Source organism: Stegodyphus dumicola, chromosome 11 (genome assembly GCF_044657685.1).
Source record: "Stegodyphus dumicola isolate Sdum_Otavi_A_Nest chromosome 11, ASM4465768v1".
In the NCBI taxonomy this organism is placed as follows: domain Eukaryota; kingdom Metazoa; phylum Arthropoda; class Arachnida; order Araneae; family Eresidae; genus Stegodyphus; species Stegodyphus dumicola.
Genome location: NC_140778.1, coordinates 68,520,828 through 68,541,165, shown reverse-complemented (window position 1 = coordinate 68,541,165; position 20,338 = coordinate 68,520,828). Strand labels below are relative to the sequence as shown.

At 31.2% G+C, this 20,338-nt stretch overlaps 1 protein-coding gene across 2 annotated transcripts in view; it reads right to left on the bottom strand.

Annotated features, from left to right (window-relative positions):
• Nucleotides 1–10,599: 10,599 nt before the first annotated feature.
• LOC118194518 (solute carrier family 25 member 32-like) overlaps nucleotides 10,600–20,338 on the bottom strand; it is a 64,248-nt gene continuing 54,509 nt past the window's right edge. The window contains exon 7 of one of the 2 annotated variants that reach the window (XM_085826803.1): nucleotides 10,600–19,568. In XM_085826803.1, coding sequence (XP_085682929.1) covers nucleotides 19,421–19,568 — 148 coding nt within the window. In that variant the 3' untranslated portion in view covers nucleotides 10,600–19,420. The remainder of the gene's footprint in view (nucleotides 19,569–20,338) is intronic. The other variant, XM_085826805.1, reaches the window with a different exon arrangement.

The window sequence follows — 20,338 nt, the reverse complement described above, 5'->3', positions numbered from 1 at the left end:
AAAAAATGAAACTTCTCCCTCCCAGCTGATCACTGACAGAACCACTTTTTCGACCTGTAAACAGGTTCCCCCCCACCTCGAAGAGCGCGCATCGGAATTCCCATGCGTGTCCTTCACCTGACGTATGCAAAGAAAACGATTATCAAGGTTCAAGGAAACTTCACCTTTTATTTTTCTAGTCAAAATTTTCTGGCTGCCCCTATCTAAATTATTCTGGCCCTTTTTCGGCGCAAAATTAAGACCTTCTGAGTTTTTTGCCTTTTTTTGACTCAGTGTGAAGGCACTTACTCCAAGTCATTCGGCTTATCAAAATTTTTACCTTATTTGACAATACCCTCTTTCGGACGATTAAATTTCCTTTGAAGATGTGGAGGTAAAGGCGTAATTGCCTATGAACTCCGTAAATTGCACTTCCTTGATCCTTGATCCGAGCGATTGGCAGGTAGCAAATCGCTTTAAGCGATGCGTCTTTCTGTCCGAGGTGTGAGGGCGGAGGTTGAACCTCTATGCCTGGTTCTAAGGGGCGAAGGAACTCATAGTGCAGCTCTGTTATGCGGAACGGGGAATGCCCTTATCTCACCGACTGCCCAAGGCCCAAGGCGTTTTGCTTCGGGAGTACCTTTGCAAATAAATGCAATAACCTCCACAACTTCGCTAAGAAAATAAATTGAATAATTAAGAGTGAGCATAGCTAAAGTGAAGAACGAAACCGTTAAGGGTTTAAATACCAGAAGTGAATGAGAGGTCCACTCAAGGGACGAAAAATTCCTTCATCTTTCAATTTCGCTTAGGAAAGGGTTAAAAGACCTCAAGCGATAAGAAAGATAGAAGAAGAATAGAGGCGATTTCTGCACGCATTGCGTGGATGAAATCGAAACAGTTGAAAGAAAATGGGGTGAGAGGAACTTGCCTCCGGCCCCGGGAAAGGTTATGTCATAGCTACTCTGAAAAGCAGCAGATTCGCTAATGCCTTGGGATGAGCGGGGGAAGGGAGTCGGTCTGACGACCAAAGATGGCTGAAGAGGCGGCCAAAAATGGCAGAGGAGGGGAGAGAAGAGAGGAGCGCAAGGGTAGGTGGGGGGGGAAGTTTGCACTCCGACCGCCCGCAGGGAGCCGTTAGTCGCTTAACTGCGAAAATAACTGGAGAACTTTTTCGAAGCGCGAGGAGTGGGTGGGGAGAGTAGTATTGGCTACTGTAATGGAAAGAAAGGCAGCTCACCGACTGACAGACAGACGCTTACACTCCTACAATCACTTACACTTATAGAGCGCGCATGGGGAAATGTTATAACTCCTTAAATACTACTTCCACAGTTAAACGGTGACTGCGGGGAAATCGAGACCCAATCCAGGCAGCGCCGAATTTTAAGTTCGGGTGCCATTATAAATTGAGTTAAAGAGATAAGTCAAACTTCCCCAAAGTGGCAGTGGTGATGCTGTTTTCAGAGCCGTTACTTCACACACTTAAGACATTATAACTTCTCCGCAAGCTTTCTATACTTGCTGGGAAACGGATGCTCAGTCAACGTTATAACGAAATTTACAGGAAAACAATGAGCTAAATAATGGCAAAATACTAAAATTTTTTGCAACTATCCCTATACAGAAATGGGGAAGATAAATTATATATATTGACCCCATTGTAAAAAGAACGGTGACTGATAAACTGTATTTCCTTTGGCTGCCAGCAACTTCATTAAATTCGATGACATCTATAAAAAATTTAACTTTATAAATAACATACAATTGCTAACTTGAATAAAGGTGCCGGTATCTTATTATTTGTCGTAGTAGTAGTCTGCAATAATCTAGTGCTTATTCAAGTCGGTAACTGTTCATTGTCGACTGTAATTCAAGTTGGTAACAATGTAAGTACATCCTCAAATTAACGTCGCGGAACATCATTGCACTCCTCAAGATCCAGACATGGTCAAACTGCAGCTCTCCGATTGTGGCCCGCGAGCTATCTGCGATCCTTTGTCATCTGAAATGTGATTTGCCATTTGGCATTTGTTGACACGTAGCAATATTGATACTGTAAAATATTCATGTGGTTAATTTTTAATTATCTTCCGGCCACATTTTTGTTTGGATGCTCAGTCCATCCATTTGTAAACCAGTCTTATTTTAAAATGCTTTAAGTACTATATAAACCAAGTGTATTCAGATTCGATTTTATTCTTTAAGTTTCCAAGATATTTTATTTTATCGAAACAGTTGCAGCTATAACTTTAAAAATTTTATATCCTGTAATCAGATATGCACGGTGTCCTTAATGAGTTTTACTGACTTAATTTAGCCGCCGCTATTTCAGGACGAATAGGTGGCGGCGTTGTGATACAAAAACCGAGTACATTTTACCGAAATGCTGATTCATGACGTAAGGTGGAAAATTTTGTGACGCGTCTTTAGGTGCTTTAGATTAAAATATGTGAACGCAAATTAAATCACATCGACACAAATTAAATGCTGATTTTTGTCTAATTTATCATTGTTAATAAACCGTGTTTGAAAAGCCAGAAATTTAACTGGAAAATAATCACCTTCATTATTCGCTAATGACGCCAGTACTTCTTCTTATGGTTTTATTTCGTTACAGTATTTTTATTATTAATTAATCATGAACGATATCTTGAGAGTAAAAAAACTTAACGGAAATAACTTTATGCATTTAAACAGCAAAAACAAGTTCTGCTTAATAATTAGCGCAAATAAGCAAAATCTTTATTATCGCTGTCTGCAGTTTCATTGAAGAGATTATCACCTTGATATTACAAAAATCATTTGAAATATTGATGTTATTAATATAACTTCTCAAAAGGTCCTGAAGCATGTTGGTTATTGTCAGATGCGTCATATTCTTGCTAAAAGACTCTTCCCACCTCAAGTGCCATAAGCTGAATTGTACACTGCGAAAAAAAAAAAAAAAAAGGACAGTTCTATACCTCCCGTTCTACTGGGCCAATTGACAAAATTCAAATTGCGTTTTTCATGTCCCGAAAGCGCGACTTAGGATATATATTAGATTTATATACAGCATTGTTCTGACCTAGGTATTTTGATACAATATCGGGCTTTTTCTGAAATAACATGAATTTTTCTCATATTTCGATTCTAAGACTCAAATTTTGCCTAGATATTAAATTTTGTAAAATTTGGTGCGAAATTTACGAAGAAATTCAACAATTTATATTGGCGCAATTTTTTCAGTTTGCGCCAAGAATAATTTACTTAGCGAACTTCTTAATATATAGCAACCTTTTTTCCTTACCCTTCAATTATGCCGGAAAGGAAAAAAAAGGCACCTCGTTCCTATCTTTTAACATTGTAGATAATCGGGAAAAAAAGTCACATCGTTTCTACTTTCAAATAATTTTAACAAAGTGTGTAAACCTCATTTTCATTATTATCGCTTTCAACAAATATGCCAAATTTTAAATTGCGCCAATATATAAATTCACGTATATCTTCGGAAAGTTTGAATTAAAAACTCTAATTTTTTTGCAGGTATGCCTAGAAATACATCTACTTTAAGATGATGGTAAAAAATTTTGTAGGTTATAATTCAAAATTGTTTTCGAAAAATTTAGAAAAATTATTTTAAAAAATACATCTTAAAAAATGGATGAATTTTATTTGGAATGAACCTAAATTTCGAATTGTGTAAGTAATGTAAGTAATAAAATAAGTTTAATAAAAAAATAGATATTAATAAATACATACTTTATAGATATTCAATTTGAATAAACACTGAGGAGTTAAAATTTTGAGAGCTAATTTTTTAAAAACTACTCGTGCGATGCAAAAACAATTGACATGTCATTGCAGAAAAAGTCCGATTTTGTGTCAAAATACCTATGTTAGAACAGTGCTATATATAAATATAATACATATCCTAAGTCGCGCTTTCGAGACATGATAAACGATTTCGTCAATCGGCCGAGTAGAACGGGAGATATAAAACTGTCCCATTCCCCCCCGGCAGTGTACATGTCGACAGCTGTTCATCATATTCCAGAATTTTTGTCTTAACATCCACAGTATCATGATATTTGTCCCTCCGGAATTCCGCTTGAGAGATCCATATGTGAGATGGATGTCTTTAACTGAAAAGTCGTTCTACATACAATCCAGCAGTTGTTTTTCATTACGAAATTTCTGTTAAATGAAGGGCATCAATCGGAAACTAAGCAATGGCATATTCTTCCATGCTACGAGTTTGATAATGAATTGCACAAAACCCATCTTTGGTGCAAACTTTTAAGGTTTGCATCTGTAGGATCGAACTATTCTAAAGGGGCTTACGCGCATCTAACTGATGCTTAACAGCCGTCGAATCATTTAAATAAATCACTAAGAAATTCATTTAACAATTACATTTAATTAATAGCATTAGGAATTTTACAGTTGAAGGGATCAAACTTAACATTGCTGCGTCGCACACTCGGTAACACAGCCGCAAAAAACCAAAAGAGAAAACAAACCATCTCTTCAGGTAAATTCTTTACACTGCTGGACTTCATATGTCGCTTTACTTCAAACCCTGTGAGACCTCCAACAGCATCAGCAAAAACAGACATACTACACACAGATCTGAGAGAGAGTTGCTGTAATGAAATGAAAATTAATTGTCAAAACATTTTCCCCCTTTCCTTTGTTGACTATTTGGTTGTTCTTTTCAAATTACTTCATTGAAAATAAATGTTTGAAGCATCTTTCACTGTTGCAACACCCTGTATTTCTATATGGACAAACTATTCCGCTATACAGACACTAGTCTGGTTTTTTAGGAAATAAATAATATGCCTGAAAAGAAACCACATTCATCTCATTCAATTTAAAAAGAATTATTTTACAGCATAAGGACATAAATAATAAAAACCCACACTTCAAAAATTAGCAGCATAGTATGAGACAGCATTTCTTTAATTGGTAGTCCTGTGACTGCTTTCAGAGGTATTAAACTAAGCGAATTCTTCAGTACCTGGCAGCTTTTCGTGACTAAATGAAGTCTATGGACCTATCTTCTACGCGACTCAAAGAAACAGTTGTATTGATGTGACTGGTGTTGGACAGGAGTTCTGCAGCATGTTGGGAAATGGTGTATACCCGATTATAATTCTTTATCTCATCACACAATGATTTGAAGTGAAAATTCCCAGCTGTAACTGTTCCTTAAATGCCTCTGGGAAAACAAATTTCTTCAATATGAAAAGAGCAAATTGAAAGTACTTTCATAACCTTTTTGCAAAAAGAATAATATTCATCTTTTGTTCATGGCTCTTTTTTGTTAAAAAAATCGTTCTTTGCATTGGAGTAAAAAGCCAGTGCAGTAGCCGTAAAAAATCATTTTAACTAGAACTTTTAATGAGGACAAACGTTTAGATTATAAGTTAAAAAAATTCTCTTTTGAAATTTTCCGAAAATTAAAAAATGTGAAGCAGGGCCTTTTAATTATTGTGGACAATAAATTACAGTGAAAACAACGTATTTCTTATACAAGTATAGTCAGTAAAAGTGAAAAGGTTCTTGGTCTACCGCAAATTTCAAAGAACACTTATGGGGTTAAAACTGATGTTTTGATATTGATTTACAACTGAAGCATTGTACTCCTCATTTCCTATGCTTGCTTAATACATCGTTTAAATATTTATTCTGTTTTCCACCTGATGTACTTTGGCATACATTTAATTTCTAATACACATTTAAACTTTTAAAGACGGGATGGCCATTATAGTGGCCATAGAGTCCTCTCTTTGAAAAGACGGGGTTGTCCACTTTAGTGGCCATGTCTTTTTCCCCCCATTTCCCAGGCTGAAAAGTGGGGTGAAATGTCAAATTTGACGTTCCCTGGGGTTTTAACCACTTATCTCTTTCAAAAGACTTCCTTTTGCGACATAGATGCACCCCTCTGAGAATCCATTAAACTACACACAAGAATCTTTGTTGCAAATAGGAGGTGATTTCTTAAAGGGGGGAAACCATTCGGTTCAAGATTCCCCGTCATTTGGTAGCTTTTACTGCTACCAAAGCCCCGGCCTCAAAAGGTTAAGGGCTTGGGGGAATTCCTTAAGGGAAAAATAAACAGTTAACTTCTCAAAAGAGTTCAAAGAAGATTTCTCCTTTGCATTATTCGCCGTTAGAGAACTGTTGGTTATGATGCAGCATTCGTTATTTCTAGTCTCCCACCTTTTAATTTCATAATCTTATATATCTTGATGTCAGAGACCCTTTCAATGATAACCGTTGCAATGCCTTGAATGGGAAGCTTTCTTTTTCAAATTTGCCTCACCCTTCAAACAGAAAACCTGTGACTGTCGTTACCGATGATAACGATGTTTCTAAAAATTATAGAACTATTTATTTTACTTATAGTAAGTTAAATGAAAAGATTGATCTTGCATTTGTTGTCTATGATGATGGCACACAGAACATAACTGTCCAATATAGAATACCAGATGAATGTTCTACTATCTGAGTTTAAATCTTCTCGTTAAATGGACACGAAACTTATTGTAAGAATGAGACACTTAAATATCTTATCTGTACAGATTCGGTGTCCGCCGAAAACGTCCCGGCAAAAATATCGCGGAGAAAACAACGCAAGGAGAAAACGTCGTGGTACAAAACATCGTGGGAGAAAATATCGCAATTCTAAAACATCGTGGTCGAAAATAAAGCGGTTCAAAAACTTCGCAGTTTAATATCGTCGTCAAAAATATTGTGGTAAAAAATAAAAGTACCTACAAATCATCGCAGGGCGATAACATCGCACACATGCGTTTTCAGTTTTTGAAAGTTGTAAATGCATGTTCGTACAAAGATCATAGAGCGTAAGAAGGAAAGAGGGATTCTTCTACTTCTATATTTCATATATTTGAACGAACTAATAAATTTTTACTGAAAGAATAAGACGGAAATTTAAGCCTTTAAAAATTGAAAATGAGTAGAAAATTAACGCAATTTAAAAAACTTAACAGAATTTTAAATTTATATAGGTAATTAACAAAGGTCATTAATAAATTAAGCTTTTTTTATAAAGTTTAACTGATAAATTTTCATGAAAAATACAGTCTAAAAATGCTTAGAAAAAGGAACATAAATAACTGCATGAGGTTACCTCTATAAAAATTGCTCAGTTAATGATCAAATTATTTTCTCTCACATTTGTTAATCTGATATTGTTTTAATGAAAATTACATATTGTTTTGTTTATTCCTAAAGTGTCGCCAACATTTTTATGTATAGCGTGCAATAAATTTTTTGGATGTTGATTTGTTAGTTATGACGAAAGTTAATTACATAATATGTTACTACGCGAATTGAAAAAAGCATGCGTGCGATATTATCGTGTTGCGATGATTTATAGTTACTTTATTTTTTACCACCATATTTTCGACGATAATGTGACTATAATAGAATTTTAAATTTATATAGGCAATTAACAAAGGTCATTAATAAATTAAGCTTTTTTTTTATAAAGTTTAACTGATAATTTTTCATGAAAAATAGAGTCTAAAAATGCTTAGAAAAAGGAACATAAATAACTGCATGAGGTTACCTCTATAAAAATTGCTTAGTTAATGATCAAATTATTTTCTCTCACATTTGTTAATCTGATATTGTTTTAATGAAAATTACATATTTTTTTTGTTTTTGTTTATACTTAAAGTGGCGCTAACATTTTTATGTATAGCGTGCAATAAATTTTTTGGATGTTGATTTGTTAGTTATGACGAAAGTTAATTAAATAATCTGTTACTACGCGATTTGAAAAAAGCATGCGTGCGATATTATCGTGTTACGATGATTTATAGTTACTTTATTTTTTACTACCATATTTTCGACGATGATGTGACTATAATAAAATGCAGATGATATAGCAAATGGCATTTATTTATCGCCATGGCTACCGATTGACAGCCTGCTTTTAGGTAACTCCGAGAAAAAAGTGATTAATAGGCTATCGGTTGCTGTTCTCTGCTTTTGTTCGCTTTATTTATGCATGTAATTTTTAATGTTTTTTTTATACATGTAACCTTTAATGTTCTAGTTAACTTACTTCTGTAAGCCCCGTGTTGTACATATGTCGTGCACGGGGAGTCTGTATGTTCTCAAAGGAAAAAAAAAAAAAAAAAAAAAAATATGCTATCGGTCGGTAGGCGTCGGCGAAAAAAAGGCGATCGGTCGGTAGGTGTTGGCGAAAAAAGGCCGATTAATAGGCGATCGGTCGGTAAATTGTTAAGATATCAGCACACTGTGTTAAAAGGTTTGCATTACTCATGAGGTATAGAGGCGAGTAAATGGAACTGAGACAACAAAGTTGGTAACGGACAAACAGTGCACAAGTGCATGGGGGAAAAACATTTATATACAATTGCAATTCAAATTTCATTAGACGAGATTATCTAAATTTTTACTAATACTTTTGTGAGGATTTTCTTGCTTATATTTTAGAATACTCCTATATATGCTACAGCTAATCTAATGTATCCTATAATTATGCAAAATCAATAGTTCCCTAAGACATGTGATCCTTTTTGTCAGAATTGTTGACAGTTTTCAAGAGCACTTGTTAAACACACTTTTGTACCTTTAGTTAATTCAAATTTACCTATCTTTGAACAGTTAGTAAAGAACCTCATTAAGAAAGAGAAATCCATTATTCGCGCTGACGTCATTTTTGCGTTGTGTATGCATTTAATGCAAGACTTAAGATGTTATCGCATTCTGTGTCTTTTTAGTGTAATAATCAGTTCAAAAGTTTAGAATGTAATATAATCAAAATGCCTATATACTTTTGGTTTTTGCAAGTGTTTATTAAATTTTGTTTATATATCGAAATTTCTGCAATACTGCTTTTCATTAAAAGTATTTGTTTCACCGCTGTCTAGAAGTGATGTCCTCATAGATGAGGCCGGAAATACGCTTTACTCCTGCAATTCGGCTATCTACATAAGATTCTCCCCAAGTCTTAACGGAAATATGAAATACCTTTTTCTCACAAAAGCATCAGAAATGACAAGCCTTTAGACGCTTATTAATAATCAACAAACTGATTTAAAATGTCTTTTGGAATTTAGTTTTGGACATCACTATACTTAGGATAATTGCTGATAATGAAATAAATTTTTTCTATCAAGAGTCATGGCTCTGAATCATCTGCTCGAAAAGTACATCAGAAACATTAAAATAATCTGATGTAACATACTTGCTAGATGTTGCATAAAATTTAATGTGTATTCTATTAAAATATTACTGTAGCATACTGGTCTGACTATACATCACGTCCCAAGTAAAACACAAGCTTAAAACTGAGAAATTTACAGAGAAAATACAACAATGATATTTTATTATTATTACATACACATTTTAATACAACAATCAGATTTTTGATGAAAAAAAATTGGTACTTTTCAGTTTTGCTGGCGCAGGCGATAAAGTCGGCAATAATGGTACAACTGGTGCCAAATGGAATATCCTCGCTGGTAACCTTTTACGCCTTATTTTCAAAACAAGTAGCAGTTCAATTTTATGCCCTAAGTCCATTCACGGTAATTAAGTCAATTAGGATACACTGCTCACCCGAAGGCGAAAATATAGAAAAGGCAAAGTTAAGGATTAAATGCATCAATTCTAATGAGAATGCACTAGCAAAGTAAAGCACTGTGGTTTTACATAATTTCTGAGTAAGCTATTTGTACGAATTGAAATAATTCTTGCATTTAAACTTGTATTCCAAATAAAGATTTAACTTGAAATTAATATAGATAATTACTGAGAAAATTAGATTTTTGTAGCGTAGTTCACATGAGATGAGATCACTTGGGGTCACATGACATGAACCGACAAATCAGGATGCTGAACCATGACAGCGTAGTAAGTTCTTAAATTAATATTCTTTTACAAATTTATTGTCTTTATTTATTAGCTTCTTATAAAATTTTAAACAATATTAAAATGCTTATGCCTTCAAAATAAAAAATTCTTAGAACTAACATTTGTTAACATTTTCTACGAGTACACTGTATGTAGTCGGCAATAAAGTCTGCTTGTCGACATTTACAACGGCGAAACGGAAAAGTACCAAAAAATTTCTTACGATACATTCACATCACAATGTATCAACCAAATACTTAACAACTAGCTTTCAGAAACAGTTTTATGAGATTGAAAAGTGAAATAATGCTCAATGATAAGTGCGAGAAGTTTCATGTTGAATATTTTACAAGAACGTGGAAAACAGAATAGCATCCAAACTACAAGCATCTGATGCTCTGTTACAGTCAACACAGATTACTTAGTGTGAGCTGTTAGAGCTGCACTGCAATGAAGCATGACAAAAATCTGAGACTAAATTAAGTTTTGTTTTATTTGGGACATATTGAACAATCTACAGATATCTACAAAACATTTTCAATAATCTAAAAATACTTGGAATCAGATAACTAATATTTAAAGAAAGCAGTTTTAAAATTAAACTTAAGATTTAAAATAAATAAAACTTGTAAAAAGAATTAAATAATGAACTATATTCTGTATTATTTTGCATAACAATGGATAATTATGTAATAGGTATCTGAAAGCATGACAAAAACCTGAGACTAAATTTTTTTATTTGCAAACTAATTAGATACTTGTAATTGTGCTTCTATGAATCTTATTACATAAATCAGTTTATGTCTTTAATGAATCTTTTCCTTTTAACAAGACTTTATCAACATTCTCATAAACAACAAATGTTATAGCTGTTGCAGGAGTTACTTTCAGCAAGTTTGGCACAAGTCCTTTGTAGTAACCTTTAAGACCTTCATACCTAAACAAACATTCCAAAAAAATTGGAACACTTTGTAAAAACATGGGTAATAACTATGTTTATCCAAAACTATATATTTTACAATAATCAAACAATTACTGTAATGTAATTAATGTAAAAGGCTATTTCTGATCAATCGATATATACAGATTACTATTAAGACTATTAATAAGTGATAAAGTATGCATCAAATGCATCTATCTAATTTGCCTGTTAATTTGATGGCACACTAAATAGCAAATAATGTAGCTAATTAAACTATTATCTATGACCTTAATTTTTAATATGCTTGAAAACAAAAATGGGTATTACTCAATATAAAAACAAATATTTTCAAGCATATTTCATAATAAATGTACAAATCAAACAATCTTTTTATAGGCATATTCTGCAGAAAACTATTATGCACATAAATTTTTTGCAGCAAAAAACAAGCTTAATAAAATTACAACAAAATTTTTAATATAGCTTTTAGAGAAATTTTAATTTAAATTAATTTTAATTATTACAATCAATAATCAGGTATATATACATACACATGGAAATTCCAATTACAAGTTAGTTTTTAAAGTGCAAAAATTAAGCATTTCATGCATACACTATATTAAATTTGAAAATCAGCATGTATAATTAATTAATACCATCAACCAGACACTTTTTATGCCCTTATTTAAAAAAAAAAGACCATAAGAAATGTTTCGGAATAAAGATTCATCCCCCAATATAATGATATGTTGAAAAAAAGTGTATACGAGTTTATTTTCACTTAAAACTGCTTTATAAATTAATACTTGAATAAAATACCTTCATTTTTTGCAGTTGCTATTTTATTCCTTTCAACTTCACATTTTGGAATAATTTTTTTTTTTCTTTAAAAAATATTTATAATACTGCATTGAATATTTTTATTATTCACAAATACTGTACAAAGTATTTGAGCTGTACTTTAAAAACAAAATATATTAAAATTATATTTTCTACTTCAGTAAAAATAACTGTACATTTTAAATAATTGTAGAAATTGCTTCAAATATAAATGCAGATATAGATTACCAAAATTTTTGAAATACATACAAAAAAATACCATATTTTCAGATGGATAATTCATTAACTTATTTTAGATGCTTCTTTTGTAACACATAAAATGAATCATCATTCCATGCTATTTCTATACTAATAAACTCAACAATGCTAAAATTTTTAAACTCTTTTTTTTTTTTTTCAAGCTAGTTCACATTATATATATATATATATATATATATATATATAAAAGATCAGTCACACAACTGTACAAAAACAGTAAGAAATACCACACACACACACATGCACACACCAAAAATGCACTTTAATTTCAAATGCTCTCATGCAAAACAGTGAAAAAATATACAGTAATATTTCATGGTCTAATTTTTGGCATACCACAAAACTCATTTTAACCTTTCAAAATCAGTTTTTCTTATTTTGAAACTGAGATATGAAATAAATCTGTCACCAAAAATGTTATTCTCTTAACTTTACAACCGACTTTATTCGCCACTAATAGAACTTTTTCAATCAAAGCGGCATTAAATTGCAAATTGTAAAACATACTTTAGTTATGAATAACACACATCTTCTTAAAGTTCCATATCTGTATACATAATGATGTACATGGTATATGGAAAAGGTAACTAGAGATTTCATTTCCTTAAATACTGAATTACAAAGTTTTTCAACATAAGAAAGTAGTTTATCATACTAGTTTCTGCATTGGAGATGGAACAGTTTTGAAAATACAAAATTTAATTTTTTATGTGGTCTGTATGCTGCAAAATTAATAAAATGTTCATTAAGCACTAATAACAGGGTTCGTACACATTTCTGCACACGTAAATTAAGTACTTTTAAGGACTTTTAAGGACCATTAATGAAAAAAATTAAGGACCTATGAGCAAACGGGAACTGAATAAATTCAATGGAAGATATTATCTATGCCTGAATTTCACTTTTATAATACCATCCTAAAAATAAAATAGATCCCTAAGTAGTACGCATTATTACTAAACATGAATTAACACAATTGTTAATAAGTTTGAGAATAAAATAAAATATGCAAATTTATCAAGTAGCATTAAATATTTTACATTTATGATAGTTGTTCATATTTGAACGTTTATATCGATTTCCTTCTCTTTTAAGCATCTTTTCTAACAATTAGAGATTTGTCTCAATATGCAAACCAATGCTCTCACTAGTTTCTGCGTGCTTCATCTCCTAACTTATCAATCTCTCCATAATGTACCTATGAGGGTTTAATTGATCTGGTAAAAGTTAAATAACCCCCAACAGACGTGAAGCATATTATCGCTATGTCTGAAATTAACTACAATATCAGACAAAGGTTTAAATAAGCCTCTTATTTAAAAAGAACTTAGAACATAAAGGCATGTTCTGATGCTAACAAAATCAATTACAGCTCACAGTGACGTAATTAAACAAGAACAGTCAAATTCAAACTAATAATGTGGACTAGTGGTCGAAGATTATACAATTTAATTGTAATTTAATCTGGCTCAATAACTCTATCATATGAGGAAATAGAAATTGGAAATTATAGTAAAGGTTGAAATCAAACAATTGGGTAATTTACATAATAATAACTGCACATATCTTTGAAGAATAATTTCTTTATGTACTCAGTTTCCTTCTTCAACGCGTTTCCCTTTCATTTTATAATTTTTGGATTTAATTAAGGATTTCCGTTATTCTAAATACACTAAATGCATTTAGAAAGTACAGAAAAAGTGGCTAATTTTATTTCTTTAGTAATATGAACATTCAGAAGCAAGATGAAATATATATAGTAAAGGACGGCTACAGAGCTGATGTGGCTGAATTTCTAGAATTTAGTAACACACCGAACACCAAAATCTACAAATGGCAAAACTTTTAGAATTTAAAGCAAGCGTTGGTAGCAGAATTTAGAAAGGTAGTAGGCAGCAGAATATAGGATCCACAGAGATTGCATCAGGTGGGAAAATTCCTATTGCCAGCTATGTGTATGATGCATTAAGAAATATTAGATGAATCTTTTAAACTGTAAGTTTTCAATTTCTTTATTAATAAAATAATCCCTTTCTAAAATTTTTTTTAAATGCAAAAGATTCCATACCTTTATATACAAAATTGAGTGAAATATGAGACATTAATAATTTCCTGGGGCCAAAATTATTAAGTAGCAGTATTTTACCTAGCATGGTTTGATTCATGAAAGCAAGCTACTTCTAACATTTACAGCAAACTTTCGAAAATGCTTAATTTTGATTGAAAATTGACATAACTGAAAATATGCACTGAAAACTGATACAAAACAGTACATATACTTTGAAATATCTTCAAAAATTTTACACATAAAAATATAGAACCTGCAGCACTCAGATAAAAATATAGAACCTGCAGCACTCAGATAAAAATATAGAACCTGCAAATCAGATGCTCACACCATACAGCAGTCAATATCCAAGGCACTTTTGCTATGGCAGTAATAATGTTTGACTGCTACAGAACAGATACACCATCATACCCTCAAGATCACAGGGGCTTCATTATGCTGCCCTTTCCACCTGTGCTAATAGATAGAAACATGATTAAATATCAAAACACCAGGAACACGAGCTAACAGTCGAGATGCCACATTCATGACCTTGAATATGACGAACCCAAGCACTTCAGTCCATCTATGGGCAAACGATGAGAGTCAGACATGCCAAAGCAGAAAAGAACCTTGTAACACTTTAGTTCCTATCTGGGCTAATAGACGCCAACACGAGCAAATAGAAAAAGATCAAGATGCAAATGAGTTAACACCTGAAACTGACAGGAACTTCACATTTAATTTCTTAAAGAAAAATAAATGTTTTATTAATTTAACCTTTTCCTTTATGAGGATTATATAAAAAGTCATATTTTGTATTTGCAAAACTAGTCAATACTAAATTCTGAAACAGTTTTTATACAATTTTCTATTTTACTTTTGGAAACTAATAAACTGGAAGTTCATCAAAATTTACGAAAATAAATCCTGCATTCACCTTTTTCACACTCCATAGAAAATTATTACTTTCTGCACTATTTTAAAAAAAAATTATGATTTTTTTCAAAAGTTCTGCAGTTTTCATATAGCAATCTCTTTAACAGCTAAGAACAGATAATCCTTCCCTACATACAGCCTCCTGAATGTGCAAGCTCTAACATTTATTAAGGTGGCATTTTCATTCGTTCTTCTGATATATGACAAGTCTAAACAGTAATTTGTTCTTCCAAAACACACAAATGAAACTGACAGCATGTGCTTAAAATCATTTAGTTATGAAACCATTAAGTACATAATTACAGCATCTGTCACCTGTAACAGAATATGGATTAACGTTCTGCAAAGAAAACTTACAAATAGTTTCCTGCAGTTTTAATAGCAAGAGGCTAGCCACTACATTTTGCATTGCATACATTCATAAAAATTTAAGAACGCTCCTAATCTTTGTACATCTACTAACACTTACAAATAACTCATACAAGGTTTTTATGGAAGTTTTAAAATTTCTTTCCTTGCTTGGTTCATATTTTTTTTTTTTTTTTCATTTTAGTACAGTTACATATAGGATTTAAAATAGCTTTCAAATGTTATGGTAAGTAATAACCTAAGTTTTAATTTTCAGATTTTCATTTGTAAGACTCTTATAAAATTTTAAAAAATGAATAACCAAGAAAAAATATTAAAGTATAATGTAACACTCTGAATTTATAAAATTTTCAAAATGCTTCAAGAAAAATCCTTAATTCTTAAGCTTACATTACTTGGACGAACTGGCATCAGACGATCCAGTTTTATATATTCTCCCCCCCTTCTTACAAAAATGGAATCTACAGCAGATATAACGAAGTAAAAACATGTAGAACATGAAGATGTAATAAAGACATTGGGGGGGGGAAGAGAATTGAATTATAAGCATATAGATATAGTAAAAATATTTCCAACTTTCTCTCTTAAAAGTTTCACTATTAAACTGCCTCAGAACATGAAACAAACAGTAAGAAAACAATGTATTAACAAATAAGAAAACTTCAGGAAAGACATCAATAACCTATAAATAGCTACTTGTTACGTTTTACAAAACTATACACACTCAGAATGCTCAAATTAAAAGTAATACATTACCCATTTGTATTTTAATAACTGATGAAAATATTTTACAAACGAAAAGAAAAGATTTTACTATTAAACAAAACTCTCTGGTGCAATTATATTTATTATCTGAAACAAAAAAAAAAAAAAAAAAAAAAAAAAAAAAAAATGAAACCTCTTTAGGTAATCAAGTTCCCATGGTTAATGAGAAATTTTCCCAAAGAAATTCCTAAGCACAAAAGAGAAACACTGCATCTACAATATTTCTAATCTACATAACTGACATAGCATTTTTATCAGAAAGAAGATAAGCATCTGAAGAGCAAGCATATTTGTTTTAAATTTCTTTAAGATTTCAATAATTTAATTTCGAGTTAAGAATGAAAGCTTATTAACTTCTTAGTTACTACCTATATATGGAGGATATCAACAACTGAGAAAACACTCTTACTTGTTTAAATATTGATCTTAGAACTAAAATTTCATTGACAAAGTTTTTCAAAATATATAATTTTATGAAAACAGTTTAACACTCACACTCATGAAAACCTGGAGGGGGAAAAAAAAAAAAAAAAAAACTACCTTTTATATGATCCAAGTATAGCTACAACTGCAATTAGAAAATTCATTCATAAATGCAGATGCTATGCATTATGCTCAAAATTCAGAAGGTACCATAAAATAAAATTTCTCATAAAATCTGTATTTCTATCCAAGTTTCAGTATTTTGTCACTTTTAAAAGGAAATGGCAAAGCAAAACATTCTTGTTTATGGCAAGGAATGATTCTGTTGAGAAATGGGCATTCTTCCTTGTGGCTGTTAAGGCAAAGTGCTGGAGAGGCGAAAAGTTCAGTGCTATATAATGCCATGTTAGAAGGTATGGAATCTGTGAAGACTGTTTGTCCTCCAAATGTGTTTATCTGGCATGTGTAGTCCAGGTTATCAACATGGCTAGAAGCCTTGATTCTTTCCAGCATGGTGCAGCATTGTGATGCACGGAATCTTGACATGGAATATAGCTGTCAGACTAAAATAGGAATCTAGTAGTGTCCCAGACAGCATTTGTACAAACAAATAGCAACCAAATATCTGCCAACATACTAGTCAATCACTGTTATTCATCATATGTTATTCCTCACATATCATAGACTGACATATCATATTCATCTGTTTTGTTAGGCTCAAGGAAAGCACTCATTAAAATTTATCTTTCACTTACAGAAAGTAAGCTGCTTTGGTAGGTAAGTTTTATACTATGCAGATAATCTCAATATCACCAAAAATTAAATCAAAAGATTCCATTTGTAATAAGGCAATACTTGGAATAATTTGTAGCTCATCCCATGTAAACATTAATTATGTATAGGAATTTCACACATAAAAATATGGAACTTTGGCATTTAACATACTAAAGCATACTGAACATTGGACTAATTTGAACTTTTACTGTGCTGGGACTTTATGAAAAGATTTCACATTTACATAATACCCTCACTTCACATACAAACAGTTTTCATAAAACTGGCCAACTTGTTTTAAGAAATATGTAATTGAAAGTACATGTCCAGGAATAATATTTAATACAGACACATTTTTTAAACCTATTATTTAATTTCTAATAACCATTTCAAATTAAGCAATAGCTTTTTATACCTTTTATTCTAAAATTATGCAAAGTGGTTTTTTTCACTTCTTCCTTACTGAAAAAGCACTTCAATCAAAACAAAAGAAACAATATAGTCTGACATGGAGAAGTATTAAATTATAACTGCAATGGTGTAAATCTGAAACAAGATCATTATTTTCACAGCATAAGAGCAAACCTTTTGTACCTTAACATAACACAACTCTCCTGAAACTTATGTTTCTGTGTTGTAATGAAATTAACAATGATTGGTAATCATTAAATTTTGCTTATGCTTATGATTAAAAGACTACATAAATTTTCAAGTTCAGTTACTTTATGCTTTATCTTGAAATAAAAATTATTGCTAAAAAATATATGGATAATGTGTTAATGTACATTCAGATATTTAATTATATTATAGCAATATAATTAAACTAGTGATTTTATGCAATTTTATCATATAAATTGTAGCCGATTATCAAACTGAATTTACAAAATAGCGAGGGAAAACCAGAAATAAAGTTTCCAGATTTCATAAGATCAATATGCATAAAATAAAAATGTTTATATTTTTAATGCTTGGATGGGTGGGGTAAAATGACATTTAAAAGTTATCACAAAAAATTCCCAATCAAAGAAGAAATAAATATAACCTAAAATTACAACTTTGCAAATTATGTTACAGCTCCTTTACTTACTTAGTAATTCAAAAAATTCGCCTTATAAAATGTAAAGGTAGCATATCTATTTTGTTTCTGAGACAAAAATTTTTTCTTTGAACTAAGTAGTACAGTACAAAAATTCAAGATACAAAAATATGAAGTACAGAATAATACTGTTCCTCAAATCTTTACAAAAAATACAATGATTTTTTTGGAAGTACTAAAGGAATGTTTCTCCTTCACCTGTCACAATAAATAATGGAAACAAAGTGTTGCAAATATATTTAAAAGATTATAGGGTTATTACAAATATGTGAGAACTAATTCTTCTTCAACATTACTTAAATGCTATATAATTAGTACATAACAAAAGACTGCATTATAAAAGAACTTGGATATATCAGTAGTAACCTTTAAATAATTTAGAACACACAATAATAAATCAAACTAAATATCTTCTTTAAAAGTAGCATAGATCATAGCCGTGTTCAGATTTATAATGAATATTCCTTAAAGTTTCACCTAAACATTTCCCTGATATGCTGTACAATGTTTTCCACAAAACTGTTTGAACTGAATTTCTCAAACTAATAAAATTGTTTCAATATGCTATACAAATTACACTGATTTTTCAAAGGGGAATAATTCTGAATTTGTTATGAAACTACTTTTCAAGTTACAGAAAAATCTATATAGAAATTTCTATCTTATTTCCAATTTTCATTTTATATTTTTGGATTAAATAAATTAACTGTTCTTACAAAGTAGAAAACTCTAGCCACAAGGAAAAAAGTACACACATTAAATTATTACAACATTTAAGTTTTTAAATATCTTGTTATGCAAAATTTTAGATACATAAAACACATTATACGGTATGATTATATTTGAATTACAATATAATTCAACAATGATGAAATAATGAAAAATGTAACTAAATGTATGTATCCATAGGGCTAGCAGTTTGTAGCCCTTTATAAAATCACCGTTTCTTTCACAAGAAATACAAAGTCCTGTTTCATAAAATCATGGAATTAACTAGAAAAAACATAGTTACTCCTATCACATGGTATCAGTCTCACTGATACCAAGCATACACAATATTTTACATAGTCCACAAAAAGCTTTTAAAATGTCTACTAAAAAGTAATGGTCATAGAACGTCTTCTTCAGGAAAGATGCTCTCTGGTTCAGATGTATAGGTGAGTTTTTCATAAATAAGGAAGACGATACAAATGTTGGGAGTTACATGGAGGAAGTATGCAGGCAAACCCTTGTAAAACCCCCGAAGACCTTCATACCTAAAGATAAAGACATAGCACCTGTCTCATGAGCAGGTTATATAAAACACTAAAACAAATCATAGCTATTTGAGGAGCGAAGTGCATAAAAGAAACTGAAGCTCTCGATGTGAGATTTAAAATGTAGAGCAAATTTTTAGAAACTCTGACCAGAAAACAAACTAAAATTTATACTAATGACCTCATCTCTTGTGGATCTGTTGACACTGAAATGTTTTCCCAGATAAATAGAATTCTTTTTCCAAATTTTAATTCTCCAGGCAAATCTAAAGATTACAAAAGTCACTTTTCCTTCATGGAATGTAAGGAAAACATTCACGAATGAAAGGAAATTAAACAAAAGCCCTTAAATACAATTTTTCATATCAAACAGAAATTTAGCTATCTGTTTAAGCAATCAACTACCACCTTCATAAGAACTAAACTGATGCCTATAAGAAAATTTAATATAACAGAACAGGTGAATGCTACAGATTTTTAAATAATTACATAAGCTCCTTGTAAGGTTATTAAATTAAAGCATGAATTTACTATATAAATAATGCTGTTTTGTGAAAAATTCAACTTACATCAACAACTGTTGAGCAAATGACTTCAAACTTTACACATAGTGTCGGTTCTAATTTATCCGATATATCACTAAATAACTAAATTTTGATTTTAAATGACAGTTTTTGAATAAAACAAAAAATTTATTCTACTTAACAATAAGTGACTATTAAAAATTTACTTTGGAAAGTGAGATAATAGAATTTTCTTTAATAAAAGTG